The following is a 15,827-nucleotide window of genomic DNA, read 5'->3' on the forward strand; positions in this document are numbered from 1 at the left end:
CGGGAGGGAGATCTGACACATCTCATCACGCCCTCCTCCATTCTTGGGGACATCCTTTGTCACCCATTAACGGGCCTAAAGGTATGCAAGACACACCTGCAGGTTCTCAATTTACACAACAAATATATGTATGGCCCTTGGCTTGTCTCTGATTAACAGCTCCTTATCTTAAACATTCCGAACCTTTAGACAAAGCTTCATGTCTTTAACCAATTACAAATTACAAGTCAAAGGATCTTTAAACCCACCTATAACTTGTAACCCCCCTCCTTGGAGATGGCCCACCTTTTCTGGCCAAACCAATGTATGCCTCCCATGTATTGACTTGTGACTTTCCCTGTAAGCCCTGTCTCCCTGATATGTATAAAACCAAACTATAACATACCAGCCACAGCGAGTCCACTTGCTCAAGGCCTCTTGGGTGTGGCTCTGGGTCATGGTCACTCATACTTGGCTCAGAATAAACCTCTTTAAATTATTTTACAGAGTTTGGGTTCTTTTCTGTGGACACCAAGAACAAATTCTCCAACTCTCTTGTCAGCAGCCTGAAAAAATATAATATATAACATCTCATATATGTGTACACACATAGTATAAATATATACACATTCTGTTGGTCTATGTCTCTGGACAGCCCTGCCTCATACAACTGCCCACGCTGGCCGTGTACACCTGTGTACTCTGCGTGGCATCTTCTAAGGAAAATGAAGACTTTCCTCCCCGGGTGTTGCAAGGCATAAAGGAGCTAATATACATAAAGTCCTTAGAACCCTGCCCGATCTGGAGTGAGCAGTCAACACACGTTAGTGTTATCTGCGTGTTGTAGAAGCAGGAACTAAAATTCAGAGCGATTAGACGCCCAAGGCCACGCAGTTCAGGGCTCAGGGTTCAGACTCGAGTTAGTGGAGTCCAGAGCCTAAGCAGGGGACCCCTCCACTGCCTGTGGACTCTGGACACCGACACACTGAGATCGCCGTTTAATTGATACAATTTTACAAGGTAAGCTATTACCTTAAGTGTAAGTAATTTCGTTTTAGGGAAAACCACCTTTACCAAGAGTAACATCGGATTTCCTGTAGAGAGCAGTAGAGAGCATTTTAAAATCTTGTATCCATTTTATGAAGCAAATTTGTCATCATCTTTTATGAGGCAACCTCATTCCTTATCACTAAGGGCTTACTCACATTCTTAGAGTTTAAACGCTTTTATTAATAAAAGTGAGAACTATGCTGCCCCCTTATCCCTTTTTCTTCCTCCCTGTCTGCCTGCCTGTCTCCTACTTGCCTGGAGCATTATTCCGTAGGCTCAGGGTGTTCAGCGAGGCTTGTACTTTTCGGAACACGAAACAAAGGCTACAAACATAAGAATCCTATAAATCTGCACACCGAGTTACCGATGTGTTCCACCCGTCGGCGTCTTGGCTCAAACATTCGTGTACTTAACAAGGATGCAAACAGCCACTTCTGAACGTTGGGTAGGTAAAATGCAACCAAAGGTCTGGAGGAAAACTGGACTGCACAGAAGAAGCTGGCGGATGTTAGGTTTAACAACAGATGTGTGTGTAGCCCTCATGGTGAGGCTGCTGCCCGTGAGTTCCCACAGCTGTTTCCTGTTGAGATTTCAGCAGGCGTTCAGTTTTGTTCTAGCTTCGTACAGGCACCGCTCATCCTTCGGGGACTGCATAAATGTTTCGTGTATTCAGTTCATGGCCGCCACATAGCTACGTGGGCAGGGAAGGCTACAGAGATCAGCGTCACCGTCCTTCACCTACTCGTTCATTCATTCATTCATTTTCTTGTGACATTGCTTGAGAAAGGATAAATACTATATTATGTCTCCTGTGGGCTAACCGCCTTGTTCTCAGGAGCTAAATACCTAATTTTAGTACATGACTATGAGTTGCTATTGCTGTGTAACAATTACTAAGACTTAGCAGCTTTAAATAACACAAACGTATTGGCTCCCAAGTCAGCAGGTGAGAAGTCTGGGTGGGCTCAGCTGGCTTCCCTACTCTGGGTTCCACGTGGCTGATGGAGGTGCAGCCCCGGGGCTCTTACAGGCTGGCACAGGGAAAAGTCCACCTCCCACCTCACTCTGGTGTGGGCAGGAGTCAGTTCCCTGCAGGTCTAGGGCTGAGGCCCCATTTCCTTGCTGGCTCCCTGCTCGGCCCCACCCTTGGCTCCTGGGGCTCTCTTGGGTCCCTGCATGTGGCCCCTACATTTCAGAGCCGGCAACAGCACATCAGATCCTTCTCACACTCGGAGTCTCTCTGACTTCCCCATCCGCTACATCTTTTCTTCCAGCTGGAGAAAGTTCAATGCTTTTGAGGGTGTGTGTGATTAGATTAGGCCAACCCCCAATGATCCAGGAAAGTCAATAACCTGTAAAATCCCTTTTACCATCTAAGGTAACATAGTCACAAGTCCTGGGGATTAGGGTGTGCACATCTGTGGGGGCCATTTTTCTGCCTACCACAATGATCAAATGGCGTTTTCTTGTCCCTTTTTCTTTCTTCTTTTCTAAGAGGGTCTGTTGCAGGAGAGAACACCTGTTCAGTATTGTCTGAGGCCAATTCACAATGTCCCCCTTTCTTTGAAAACTGCCTCCATCCACAATGGGGGTGGCCACCAGCTGAGCCAATCGGATTATCTTTCTTGGTAACATAGATTTCTTTTAATCTTGATGTGTGGCTGTGTTGGCAGTGTTTTGAACCCACAACTGTGACCCTACTGATGTTTTGACCCCAAAGACATCTTGACTGCATGTGTATGTATGTAGTGGGGACTTTTTGGTTGCCAATTCAACACTATCCAGCTGCTGCCATATTATTGTATGTTTTGAAATAATCAGTTGGGGCTGGGGGAAACGAGGGAGGGGCCAATACTTACTAGAAAGAGAGGTTAAGCCGGGTGTGGTGGCCTGAACCTGTAGTTTTAAGTAAGTACGCAGGAGGGTGTGTGTCTGTGTGCGGGTGGATGTATGTGCACGGTTTCTCACCCAGTGCAATTTCCCCAGGCCACGTTTTGCACATCTAATGTTTGTTAAGATTTGATTCTTTCATGAATTTTTAATGTAAATGCCAATTATGCAGTTAACATGCAATTAACTATGCATGTTTAGACATAGTTAATTTTTATTTTAATGATTTTTTCTCTCAAACTTAATTTTCTAAGGGATTTTTTTTTTTGAGACAGAGTCTCGCTCTGTCACCTGGGCTAGAGGGCAGTGGCCTCAGCCTAGCTCACAGCAACCTCAAACTCCTCGGCTCAAGCGATTCTCCAGCTTCAGCCTCCCAAGTAGCTGAGACTACAGGTACATGCGCCACGACACCCAGCTAATTTTTCTATTTTTAATAGAGAGGGGGGGTCTCATTCTTGCTCAGGCTGGTTTCGAACTCGTGACCTGAAGGGATCCTCCCACCTCAGCCTCCCAAGTGCTAGGATTACAGGTGTGAGCCACTGTGCCTGGCCTCAAATAGAATTCTTATGGCTGCCTTCTCATCAGCTCAAAAGCCACCTCCTCGAGAAGGTAGTAAAATTTAACCTTGTCCAAAAAGAAGTCTGGCCTTTGCCTTCTCCTCCTTCCTGGAGGGTCATCTTTGTGTGCTTGGGAGTCTTGGGCTAGTCAGATCATGACGGTGTGATTTGGGGCGGGGGCTTTGGGTTACATGGATATCACTCAGCCAGGGGACTGAGATCATGCGACGGCAATCAGTGTATCAGTCAATCATGCACTTGCAATCGAGCCCAATTAAAAACTCTGAACACTGTGCCTCGTAGGCTTCCCCGGTTGGCAACACTGTGTGTGTGGCCATGCATCACTGCAGAGAAAGCAATGAGTCCTGGCTGTCCAGGGAGAGGACCACGGAAACTCCGTGTTGGTCCCCAGACTCCGCCCAACGCACTTCCTTACCTTAGCTGAGGTTAATCTGCATCATTTCCCCATAAGAAACTACAACTGTGAGTATGATGGTTTTCTGTGAATTGTGTGAGTCCATCTAAGCAAATGATCGAACTTAAGGGTGGTTTGGGAACACCCAGAACCTGCAGTGGGCGCCGGCAGGGAGGGTTGTTTTGGGGCCTGTTCCCTTCAACCATGCAGTTGGCCTGAATCCTGCACCTCCCTGCCCAGCTGTCTGATGTGGCCACCTCTCAGCCTGCCCTGCCCTCGCCCCAACTTCTTGTCTCATTGGTTCGCTTCTCCTGCCAGAACTGCATCCCCGGGCGTGGCCCGCAGGTGCCCACTGGTGCCACCAGGTCACTTCCGTTGTGTCCCCTAAGGGTCATGTGGCCACTTTGTTTTCAGGCCCCGTGTGGCCGTGGCCGGGAGGGGAAGGTCGGGGCATGTGCCGTCCAGGCCCCGGGTGGCAGTGGCCAGGGATGGGGGACGGTCGGGGCACGTGTCGTCCAGAGCTGCCCCGCACATCCGCAGCTTGGCCACGTTCGTCTCTACGCTTGAATGATCGACTTTTGTTTTTCTGACCATGACAATAGTTTATTGATTAGACATCTGGTCTATTCAAACATTTGGATCGACTGTTTAATAAATAAAATAATGAGCGTGAAAGCACAAAAACAAATCAAGAAGCGGCAAGTAACACACGCAGCTGACCGGCCAGGCCCCGCCCTCCCCAGTAGCCCCGCCCCTCCTGATGGCTCCGCCCCCGGCGGCTCCGGCGCTCGGTGCGGACGCGCGGCGGCGCGGGCCGGGCATGCGCAGAGCGCGCGGGCCACGGTTGCCGTGGCAGCGCCGGCCCGAGCTGAGGGCTGCGGGCGCGGCGCCGGCACCGCAGCGGTCTGAGGCGGAGACGCGGCGACTCCGGAGACGCGGCGACCCCGGAGCCCGCGGCCCGGCCCGAGGCGGCGCGGGGCAGGCCTGAGTGGCGGGGCGCGCCGCCCGGCCGGCGGGGATGCGGGACCGGCTGCCGGACCTGACGGCGGTGAGCGGCGGCGGTGGCGGGTAGCGGTTCGTGCCGGGCCGGGGCGGGGTTCCGAGGGCGGGCGGGGCGCGGGGCGTCCTGGGGCGGGCGGGGCGCGGGGAGGGGTCCCCAGGGCGGGGACTCGGGGCGTCCTGGCGTGGGAGCTCGGCACACCCTGGAGCAGGGACTCGGGGAGGGGTCCTCAGGGCCGGGGCGCGGGGCGTCCTGGGCTGGGAGCTCAGGGAGCGGGTCCCCAGGGCGGGGACTCGGGGCGTCCTGGGGCGGGCGGGGCGCGGGGAGGGGTCCTCAGGGCCGGGGCTCGATGTGTCCTGCGGCGGGAACCGGGCTCGGGGAGGGGTCCTCAGGGCGGGGACTCGGGGCGTCCTGGGGCGGGAACCGGGCTCGGGGAGGGGTCCCCAGGGCGGGGACTCGGGGCGTCCTGGGGCAGAGGTGCTCCGTGGGGTCCCAGGGCAGGCAGGATCTCGGAGGCTTCCCTGACTCTTGACCTCGCACGTTCAGCAGATCGGGACCCGGAGTTTTTGAGAGTGTAAACAGTTGGCCTGGAGTCGCCGGGAAGGGGAAAGGGCCGGGCCGAGCCCTGACTGCTGCCCGGGCTGACATCTGCGCGGAGCTCGCTCTTCGCCCTGTCTGATTCTTGGCCCGGCGCTTATCCCAGCCAGAGGTCGCCGGTCTAACTGTGGTCCGCCGCGCCCCGTGGGGTCAGCCCCAGCGGCGTCGTTCCCCGGGGGCAGGGCTGGGTCCTCTTGCTCTCTGCTTCATCCCCAGGGCCTGACACAGCACCCTGCACCAGGTAGCAGGCCACACATCGGTGTGAACTGTGGGCGCCTTGTAGTGCTGTAGTGCTGGGTGCCTGGGGAGGGGTGAGCCCCAAACAGCGGCTCGTGCCTTACGTTTCCCCAGTAAACAGTTTGCTTTGGGATCTCGGGCTGGATGTGTTTACTCTGTGCGAACACACCTAGCACGCCCAGCTGGTAATATGCTCGGGTACTCAGCGGACGGAACCGCAAGTTACCGTTTAGCAAGAGGAAAGCAGTGTGTTTAAAAGTTGTACCGTATTAGATGCATTCTACCTGTGTAAAGGTGGTGTGGTGACAGCGGAACTATAGTGGATGTTTATAGAATGTCTAAGGCATGAAACGATTTTAGGCCAACAGCAGTAGTTATGACTTTTTAAACAATAACGGGCCCTGATTTGCGCTGAGTGTTCACTGTTTTGTGTTTCCAGTTAACAGATACGGCAAGCCGCCTGAATTGCTGGCAGCCTCAGACCAGCGGTGCTAAGGCCCACTGCCCTAAGTCATCCACTGTGTGTGACAGTTACCATCTCTCCTTGCTTCTAGAATGGAGCTGTTGTGTGCTACGCATGGCAAGATAGAATTGCCCCTTAAATCATTATCTGTGTTCTGTGGGTCAGACGAGGAACTCTGAGAAAGGCAATGAATTCGTCCTTAGGATCATGGGAGTTATGTTTGTGCTCATTCCAGGGAAGTTTCTTCATCGGGATTTTACTTCCCTTCCCTCTTTATTAACGGTCAAACATTTGGACCTTCCTGGCAGCCCACAGACCATCATGTTAAACAGCAAATGCCTGTTGCATGATCTCACTCCGTAGATTATCTTTCAGCACCAGGTAGCTTACCAAGCTTCCTTACCAAGGTCTGGGAGAAGGTGGGACGGAGGAATGCTACCTACTTACAAGCGCTGTCGATATTTACTAGCTTTTATGTTTTCAGGAACTTATGAAAGCAGCCTTCTCCCTAGTATAAAATAGTCAAAATTGAATTTGACGTACTTAAAGTCTAACAACTTTTAATATTTAAAAATTTATGTTAAAGTTACCAAATATAAGTTTAAATCCCCCCCCATGTGTCCTATCTGAGTAGTTCTTGAAGTAGCAGAATGTCTATTCACAACCGTGTTTCTAAATGGCTGGTGTTTTTTCATAGGTAAAGTCAATATTTAATTTTGGTAATTATTATTAATTTGTGATAATTCAGCTTCTGTTGAATTCTATTTTGTTTTATTTATTTATTTTTTAGACAGAGTCTTGCTCTGTTGCCCCAGTTAGAGTGCAGGGGGGTCATCACAGCTCACTACTGCGTCAAGTTCCTGGGCTCTAGCGATCCTCCCGCCTCAGTCTCCCGGGTAGCTGGGACCATAGGCACGTGCCATCACGCCCAGCTGATTTTTCTTTTCTTTTCTTTTTTTTTTTTTTTTTGTAGAGACAGGATCTGGCTCTTACTCAGACTGGTCTCAAACTCCTCCACTCAAGGGATCCTCTTGCCTCTACCTTCTGTTGAATTCTAAATGATGAAAATTCCAGTGATAAATTATTCATTTCTGTTAAATCATGTCTAAACCAGGAAGCTTCTTGCTGCCTATTCCTGACAATAGGGTTCACATAGGGAGAATTTTTTTTTTTTTTTTTTTACTATAATGCTGCCTTAAGGATAATTCTTGTAACACTTAAACAGAATGTTGGTATTTGGATATTTATCCGGCTCTTTGACATTTTGGAAGTCAAGTATGTCACATTGGAGAATATTCCCAGTGCTTTTAGTAAATGTTTGCCACAAATAGTTGTTATTTACCCTAAATGGCTGTCATAAACATGGCTATTGTACTCGTATTAATCTCAGCACGAAGGATTGAACACAGGTATTCACTGAAGACAGGAATAATGTAGCTTAGGCATAAAGCCAAAAATATCACTGTTTTTGGTAGTAATTTTTTTGTTTTTTATGAAAGAGAAAGTATTATTGGGTCTATTTCCTAACATCTAATGGTTTTGAGAATTCCAGGTAAAAATGAGAAATGTAAATAAAGACTTAAGAATAAGAAATAGGACATTAGAGAAAACATATCTCTAGTCATATGACTCGTTCTTGGTGTACAGGTAGAGAAATTTTTTACCGGCAAGTGAATGACTTTATGGACAAAAATGGTGCATAACATGGATTTCAGAGAGTTGAGGAGGGATTGAGCTTCTCTGATTGTTTATTCCATGTCACTGTGTGGAGTGCAGTTGTATAGAATGGGACAATTATGATAAGAAAACAACTTACTTTCCTCAGGGAAAGTGTGACGTTGGAGACCATTTCTCCTGAGTATTGAGACAGGTACAGCCTCTCTCCTGGAGCGGCAGGTGAAGTAGCCTGGGCTCTCCGCTGCGTCATACACACAGGAGTGCCTGTCACTTGGGACTTGCCTCAAGGTGGCCTTGGGGTGTAGGGTGGGAAGTTGTGTGTGTCCGGCTGGAACGAGACAGGCTGTGGATCGGTCATCACGGAGCCTGGGTGACGGAGATGTTACTCTACTTTTGTGTATGTTTGCAGTTTTCCATAATACAAAGGAAACCACAGACGAGGCATCTCTGATCCTGGAGTGACTTTCAGAGCCGTGAGATGCTCTGAGAGCCATGTGGTCACTCACGGTGCAGGGGGTGCGTGTCCCATCTCCCTGGACTCTGGGCCCCAGGGCAGTCCCCAGCAGGATTTCAGGCACGCTCCCTGACGGTCCTTCTCCCACCCCGGGCTCGTGTGGTCCAATTCACAATCTGTTAATGACTTACATGATGGTGTTTCACTCTGTCATTCCTGGCCCTGTATCTTCTGAGACCCCACAATTGAGAAGACAGAAAAGCACAGGGAAAGAGCGAAACCCGTGCCCGAGTGAGTGTTTAGAGAAAGGGAGGGAGCAAGCTAGGGGTGCCGGGGTGGAGGAGAGGAACCTCCAGAAGGGGGAGGCCCAGGGTGGGGGAGGGCAGGGCGTTGGGGCGGAGCTTCCTCCTCCTGGAGGAGCAGGGTGTGTTGTGCCTGTTAAGAGCAGAGTGTTTGGAGTCAGATGGGCATTTCAGCCTCCTCGCCAGCAAAATGGGGTCATAAAAATTGGTAGGCTTTTAAAGCCTTTTAAATCGCCCGCCAGCCAGCTCTTAGTGTTTTTCAGAGGGTCGGCGTAGTATAGCTGTTGAGACAGGAGCTTTGTACAGCCAGGCAGGCTGGCTGCGACTGCTGGGCCCCCCGTGGCTCTGCGACCCTGGGCTCATTCCTTAACTGTGGAGTTTGCGTTCTCGTGTATGAAACAGAATGGCACATACCGCACGTGGGTTTGTTAGGATTAACTGCGCTAATGATAATGCACCTGAAGCGCTTCCCACAGCCCCTGGGCCGCACTCCTGAGTGGAGTGGTGTGTGCGGAGAAGAGTGTTGGCGTCTGTGTGTTTCACCTTCATGTTAGTTTCTGTTGCTTGTTCGTTGATTGCCATTTTGTCTTCCAGTGCTGCTGTGCTTCGAAGTAAGACTGTGGACTAGAAGTAATTCTAAAAGCTTTTATTGGTCTATGTGCTACCTGTGGAAAGAGTGCCTCCTTACCAAACTGGTACCCTGCCCTCACCACCCTGACGGAGGTGGGACGGGCATCTCCGTGTCTTTGGCCGGAGGCTGCTGGTGAGGAGGCCAGTGGTCTCCGGTTCCTGGCACAGTGCTGCTCCTCCTAGCTGTGCTGTTTTTATGCTGAAGGAGTAAAGGGTCAATGTCTCGATTAAAGGAAGGCTGTGCAGATGTGCTTCAGCCGTCACACGGTGGGTCAGTGTCCTGGGGCTGCTGTAACGAAGGCCACAGACTGGGTGGTTTAAAACAACAGAAATTTATTCCCTCGAAGCTCTGAGGCTGGAAGTCTGAGGCGGAGCTGCCGGCGCTCTCTGAGGCCTGTCGGGGAGGATCCTTCCCTGCCTCTGGATGCGGTGGTGGCCCTCGGTCCTTGGCGGTTGGCCCCTACGGGCACCGCTGCAGTCTCCGCCTCCCTCATCGCAAGGCACGTGTCCTTCTCCCGTGTGACCGTATCTTAACCGACTGCGTCTGCAGTGACCCTCTTCCCAAATATGGTTCACACACTGAGGTGCTGGGGTTAGGACTTGAACCCGTAGCCCTGCCTGTTAGCACGGCACAGGTAAAGCAGTCTCGGCAGCAGTGCTCCTTAACCCCAGGTGAGAGCGGGCTGGTGGCTCCATGTCACTCAGGGCTCCTGGGAAGACCACGTAGAGGGGGTGCCGGGGAGTCCGTGTGACAGAATGTGCAGCTGACGGCTCTGAGGGGCCACCAGCTGGGTCCCTCCCTGCAGACTCCAGTGGGGAACCTGCGGCCTTGGGGCCTCATGTGGCCTTCTGGATCCTTGAGTGCGGCCTTCCGACTGAACCCAAATTTTACAGCACAGATCTTTTTAATAAAAGGACTTGTTCTGTAAAGTGTGGATTCGGTCCCGGGGCCGGTGGTGGGTGAGCTCGTCTGTCTCGGGCAGCACCTTTCCCTGCCCTCCACCTGGGCTGCCCCAGTTGTCTTATCTGCTCACAGGAGGCCCTGGGCCAGAGAAGGCGGCAGAGTCGGTGTGGCTGATTTTGGGCCAAATTGGTTTTGCCGTGGTGAGTGTCCCAAATGGTAGACAGGAAGGATTTGTTGTGCATTCTTAGCACATTTGTTAAGTTTCTAGATTTTTCTTACCTAAGTTTGAGTAGGATTTTGTGTCCGAATGTTGTTGGGTTGTAGCTCAGTAGAGCTGTGCTTGAGGCTTGGGGAAGGATCCTGAAGGTCCTGAGGGTCGTTGCCACCTGGCTTTGTGAGTTTGGAGTTGAGCTGCCCCTGGGGAGAAGCTTTAGGATGCGCCTCCTGCACCTCGGCAGGTTGGGTCTCACTGGAGGCTGCTCTCAAGGCTTTGATGAACTCCCTGTAATTAGGGTGTCAGTTCCCCAGGGCTCATTTTATTGTTTCCTCTCCCAGTAGCCATAGACAAAAGTTTCTTTCCTCCTAGTTAGGCTTTTCCCTGTTAGATTATTTGGATTGCCTAGAAGGATGGTTGTCAAGTGGGGTCCCTGCGCCAGCCCCCTGGCATGGCCTGCAGCTCCTTAAAATGCAGGTTCTGCCCCTCCCCGACTGCTGAGTCAGCCACCTGGGTGGGGCAGCCTCTTCTTCAACCAGCCGGGAGATTGCCGTGCAGCTGCAGATAGAGAACTGGCCCTGATGTATCTCCTCGCTCTTCATCATTCCGTGTTCTCGCAAACAGATTTCCAAACACCAGCGTCGTTCTGGCTCTTGCCGGTGGTCACTGCAGTTGCTTCCCCCAGTTTTCCTTACTAAGGTCTTTAAGGCGTCTTTCCTTACTGAAGTGTTTATTGACTGTTAGTGCATGTGTGATGGGGAGTTCTCAGGGAAAAAGGAGGAATGCCAGCTAATATATGTGAAAGTTATTTGAAAATTATTACCCTAGAAAAGTTAACTAGTGATGTCAGTGTTTTTAATCTTTATAGAAAATATGCAACACAAATAGCTTCACTGTTTTTTTTTTTTTTTTTGAGAAAGAGTCTCAGTCTCTTGCCTGGTAGAGTGCAGGGTGAGTCCAGGGTGCCATTGCAGCTCACAGCAACCTCACACTCCCGGGCTCAAGCGATCCTCCTGCCTCAGCCTCCCGAGTGGCTGGGAATGCAAGCGTGCACCACCACGCCCGCCTAATTTTTCTATTTTTAGTAGAGACTGGGTCTCGCTGTTGCTCAGGCTGGTCTCGAACTCCTGACTTCAAGGGATCCTCCTGCCTGGTGAGCCAATTCGTGCAGCCCAGTTTCACTTTTGGAAGATAAAACTGGCCTGTGTTATATCAGTGGAACGAGTGATTCTCAGTTGCTTGGTTCTGAGAAATCCAAACCTTGTTTCTCTCGGGGCTCCTGCCCTTCCCTGCCGGGCTTTAGCTGCCGTGGTGACAGTGCTGCGGAGTTCAGTCGCCTGAGACAGCGGTGGCTGCTGGTTTGTTACGGTTTGGTGGGGCTGCCCGTGCTTGTTAGGGACTGGGCTGCAGAGCTCTTCGTGCCCCGCATCTGTGGAAAAACTGTCTTCCATGAAACCGGTCCCTGGTGCCAAAAAGGTTGGGGACCGCTGCTCTAGTGAGTTGAGATCTTGCGGGTACTGAATTGTTTTTGTCTTTCAGTTCACTATTTGGGCCTACATAAAAATTTTAAACATCTGAGTTTTACATTTTGTATTTTCCATTTTAGTGTAGGAATAATGACGATGGAGACACAGCTGTCGTGGTTGAGAAGGACCATTTTATGGAGGATTTCTTCCACCAGGTGAGAGCCCTGAAGGACACCCAGTCGCAGACCCTTTCTTTACACGTAGCTGTGTTAATGTAATTGTGCGCTTGTCATATTTCAGATAATACTAAAATATTTTTAACAGTTGCTGTTTGAATCATGTAAATTCTCTGGAGTTATGAGTATCATCAAAACATTGGTTATACTGGAAAAATGCAAATCACTGTTCTCATAGTAGCCTGGGAGGGGATCGGGTGCGAATGGCAGGATCGTGGGTGTGGAGCGCAGCGGAACCCTCTCCCGGGGCGAGGAGGCGCGTGCCTGTGGGCGGGGGTGCTGGCCAGGCAGTGCTGCCCCTGTGCTGTGTAGCCGGGGGCCACTAGACAGCACCTCCTCCCCTGCAGGCTGCCTCTGGGAGAGCCTGCCACCCCCTGGATAGAGGTTTTAAAAGTTCTCACCACCAGACCAGTGTTTTCTCGGGACTGAGGGCTCCCAGGTCCTTGAGGAAGGGGCGGTCCTGGTGGCAGAGGTTGAGCCTGGCCTCGGGGGCTGCTGGGGTCAGTGCGCAGCTGCGTGGGTGCTGCTGCTCCTGCCGGGCCTCCACAGGCTGGAGTGAGCCCCAGAGGGAGTGCACAGAGCAGAAGGCTCATGGGTGTATCTTCCAGAACCTTTGATTTCGCAAATGATCATCTAGCGATGGTGTTTGGGAATGTGGAAAACTTTCACAGACGCACTGGCGGAACCTCTGCCCTGCCAGCGCCACTGTGGGTGTGGCCAGTGTTGAGGTGTGAGCTCAGGGTGCCTCCATCCTGCAGGTTCGCCTTGGCGGTCTTCCCCAGTGCCATTGCCTGCCCTTTGACCTCCCCAGCACTGCCCTTTGACCTCCCCAGTGCTGCTCCCAGGCTTAGGTCCCCTGTGAATTCTCAAACCTGAGAATTACTGGGCCTCATGTTGCATAATTTCAGATTTTTGAAACTGAGTCACAGAACACATAGTTTGACTTTGTTAAACATGAAGGAAAGAAATACATGTCCAGTGTATTTTTTAATGATGGAGACTTCACTCACAGGACTGGTTTTGAGTACGCTGAATCTATCGAACAGCTCAGTCCAAAGTCTAAACTGGTCTATCTGTGCATGGATTTGAAAATATGTAATATGTTAAACAAAATATACTAAAAGTTACCAGTTTTTCAGATTCAACCAGAAATTCTGGAATGCCTAATGTAAGCCTAATCAGTGGTTTTCAAGTGTTTGTTAGTTCCCAGTGACATTAAATTGTTAGATATAAGAACTTATTTTAAGGCATAAAGGAATTAAGATACTGGATTTCCTGATTTAACTTCTTGGAAATGAAACTCTTTTTATATTTTTTGTCTTTAGCTTCCCTAACTGCTTTGTCAGATTATTATTGTGCAGATTTTACCCCTACCTGGTTGTTTAACTTTTCCATGCAAGTTCCTTGTAAAAATTTATTTCTTATTTTAGAGAATTTCCTAGCATTAAATGTTTTATTTATTGATTGATTGATTGTGGAGATGGGGTCTCACTATGTTGCCTAGGCTGGTCTTAAACTCCTGGTCTTAAGCCATCCTCCGGTCTCAGCCACCCAAAGCACTGGCATCACAGGCGTGAAGCCACCATGCCCAGCCATGTTGCTGTATTTAATGGAAAAATTCCATGTAGTAATTCACTGAATGCTACTAAGCTATAGTCTCTGTTTGTCTGGTGTTAACTCATCTTTGCTGTTGGTGTCTCAGGGATGTGTACAAAACGGGTTCCTCATTGACCTCATTTGGATTCTAACTTAAGCTCAAGCCTTTGTTTCTTAAATAGTCAATTTACTTTGCAGTTAACTTCTGTGAAATGACTTCTTAGGCAAATAGAGAAGCAAATGATGTTTGTTAATATAAACTCAGTTTTAGAAAATGGCCTTCAGATCTTTGCTATCATAGAATGTTGCAAAAGAAATGGATTTTGTACGTGACCAGTGTTTGGTTAAAGGCTAAAATCTCACTCCGAAGGATGGCCAGGGAGTCTCCTTTTTGTAAAGATGATTTATAATGGACAGAAAGAGCCCCTGTGTCTTGTAACTCACGGGCGTAAATGGTGGCTGTCACCATTGTTGTGCTTCTCTCTTGGTGCAGAGTGAGCCCAGCAAGTTCCTGTCTTCCAGAACCTCACTGGGGCTTCTGCTAGAGTTATCAGTGGTACATGTCGCAGAACTCTCCAAGAGTTAAAATAATGTTCTTTCTACTTTCTGACGTTCGGTATACCACGGAACGACCTTAGAAATGATCGTTTACAGATGGCAAAACGAAATGTAGATCTGTGTCCTAAAACCAAAATATCATGACTTGTGCTTAAGGCTTCGTAATGAAATAGCAGCAAGTTTGAAAGAATCAGTTTTATTGTATGTGTTGTTTTTACATGATTGATAAAATTGAAAGTATGTGAATTGTATAAAGTTCTACAGAAATTATGTAGAAGTGGAAATAACACCCAGGCCTGATGGAATAGTTGTTAACTGTTCCTCAAAGAGCAGAATTCTCTGTTAGACTATCCTTTAGTGCTTTGATTTTCCAAACGTGGTCCGAGGCTTGGACCAGGGGTCCCTGAGACTCTTTCAAGTGGATCGAATGGTCAAAACTATTTTTGTAATAATAGTAAGATATTGTTTACATTTTCACTCTTCCTCTCTCAAGAACGTACAATGGTGGAGTGTCTCAGGGACAACACGCTAAACACAGAAGGATACATGAGAATCAAGATGCCTTCAATTAAGCTAGAAATCAGATTTACAAAAAATGTAAATCGCTGCTCCTATTTGCACTGATTTTTGGGAAAATTTTTTTTGTCATAAAGATGTGTTATTCGTGTTAACACGTGCATTAGTTTCCTGTTGCTGATATAACAAATTAGCACAGACATTGTGGCTTAAAACAACACATTTTTATTATCTCATAGTTCCAGAGGCCAGAAGTCTGAAACGAGCCGTGCAAACACCAAGGTGGTGACAGGCTGTGCTCCCGCTGGAGGGCGGTGGGGGGGGGGTCTCCCTCGTCTCTCACGGCTTCTAGAGGCCACCCGTGTTCCTGGCTCGTCCTTCCTCTGCCTTCAAAGCACGACATCTGCCGCTGTTCTCCCTATCTCCTCTCCGCTTTCTGACGTTGATCCTCTTGCCTGCGTTTTAGAAGGACGCTGCGGTACCCTGGGCACCCCCAGGTGGTCAGGATGATCTCCTCACAAGACTCTGAACTTCATCCTGTCTGCAGCGTCCCTTTGCCACTCGAGGTGACACATCCTCAGGCTGCAGGTCAGGGTGTGGACATGTGCCAGGACGTGCGAGGGTCTGTGACTGCGGCAGGCGGGAGCAGCGCAGCGCGGCGTCCTGCTCAGTGGCCGCTTTGCTGCTCTGCGGCCTGACCTCCCGCTCTGTCTGCTGCGACTCCCGTGCTTAGGTGGAGGGTCCCCCTGGGTGGTCGGCGTTGTCTCCCCACCTCACGACTCTCAGTCTAGTTACAGCTGCAGATGTCTTCTGCCACGTAGGGCACCGTTCGCAGCTTCCAGGGAGTGGGGCCTGGCCCTCTGCGGGGCCATCGTTCGGCCTGCCACAGAGGGCTTTGGAGAGAGCGTCGTGACTCCACCGGAGACACCGCGCTCGCAAGTGGGAACCACACTGAGTGGCGTGAACCGCTTAGAGCTCCAGGGCAGCGCGCGTGAAGGCCGGTGGGCTGCAGGCACCTGCCCGCGCCAGCGCTGCTGCCAGCACCTTCTGCAGGTGCGTTTGCTTCTCGACTGTGCCGAGCGGCGC

The 15,827-nt window shown here is 50.2% G+C and overlaps 1 protein-coding gene across 3 annotated transcripts in view; it reads left to right on the forward strand.

The window, feature by feature from the left end:
* Positions 1-4,907: 4,907 nt before the first annotated feature.
* The window catches only part of STX2 (syntaxin 2), a 30,471-nt gene continuing 19,551 nt past the window's right edge, over positions 4,908-15,827 (forward strand). For all 3 annotated transcript variants that reach the window (XM_069496900.1, XM_069496903.1, XM_069496902.1), the window contains exons 1-2: positions 4,908-4,939; positions 11,976-12,050. In XM_069496900.1, the coding sequence (XP_069353001.1) occupies positions 4,910-4,939; positions 11,976-12,050 (105 nt within the window). In that variant the 5' untranslated portion in view covers positions 4,908-4,909. The remainder of the gene's footprint in view (positions 4,940-11,975; positions 12,051-15,827) is intronic.

The sequence above is a fragment of the Eulemur rufifrons genome, chromosome 21, assembly GCF_041146395.1.
Source record: "Eulemur rufifrons isolate Redbay chromosome 21, OSU_ERuf_1, whole genome shotgun sequence".
Classification (NCBI taxonomy): domain Eukaryota; kingdom Metazoa; phylum Chordata; class Mammalia; order Primates; family Lemuridae; genus Eulemur; species Eulemur rufifrons.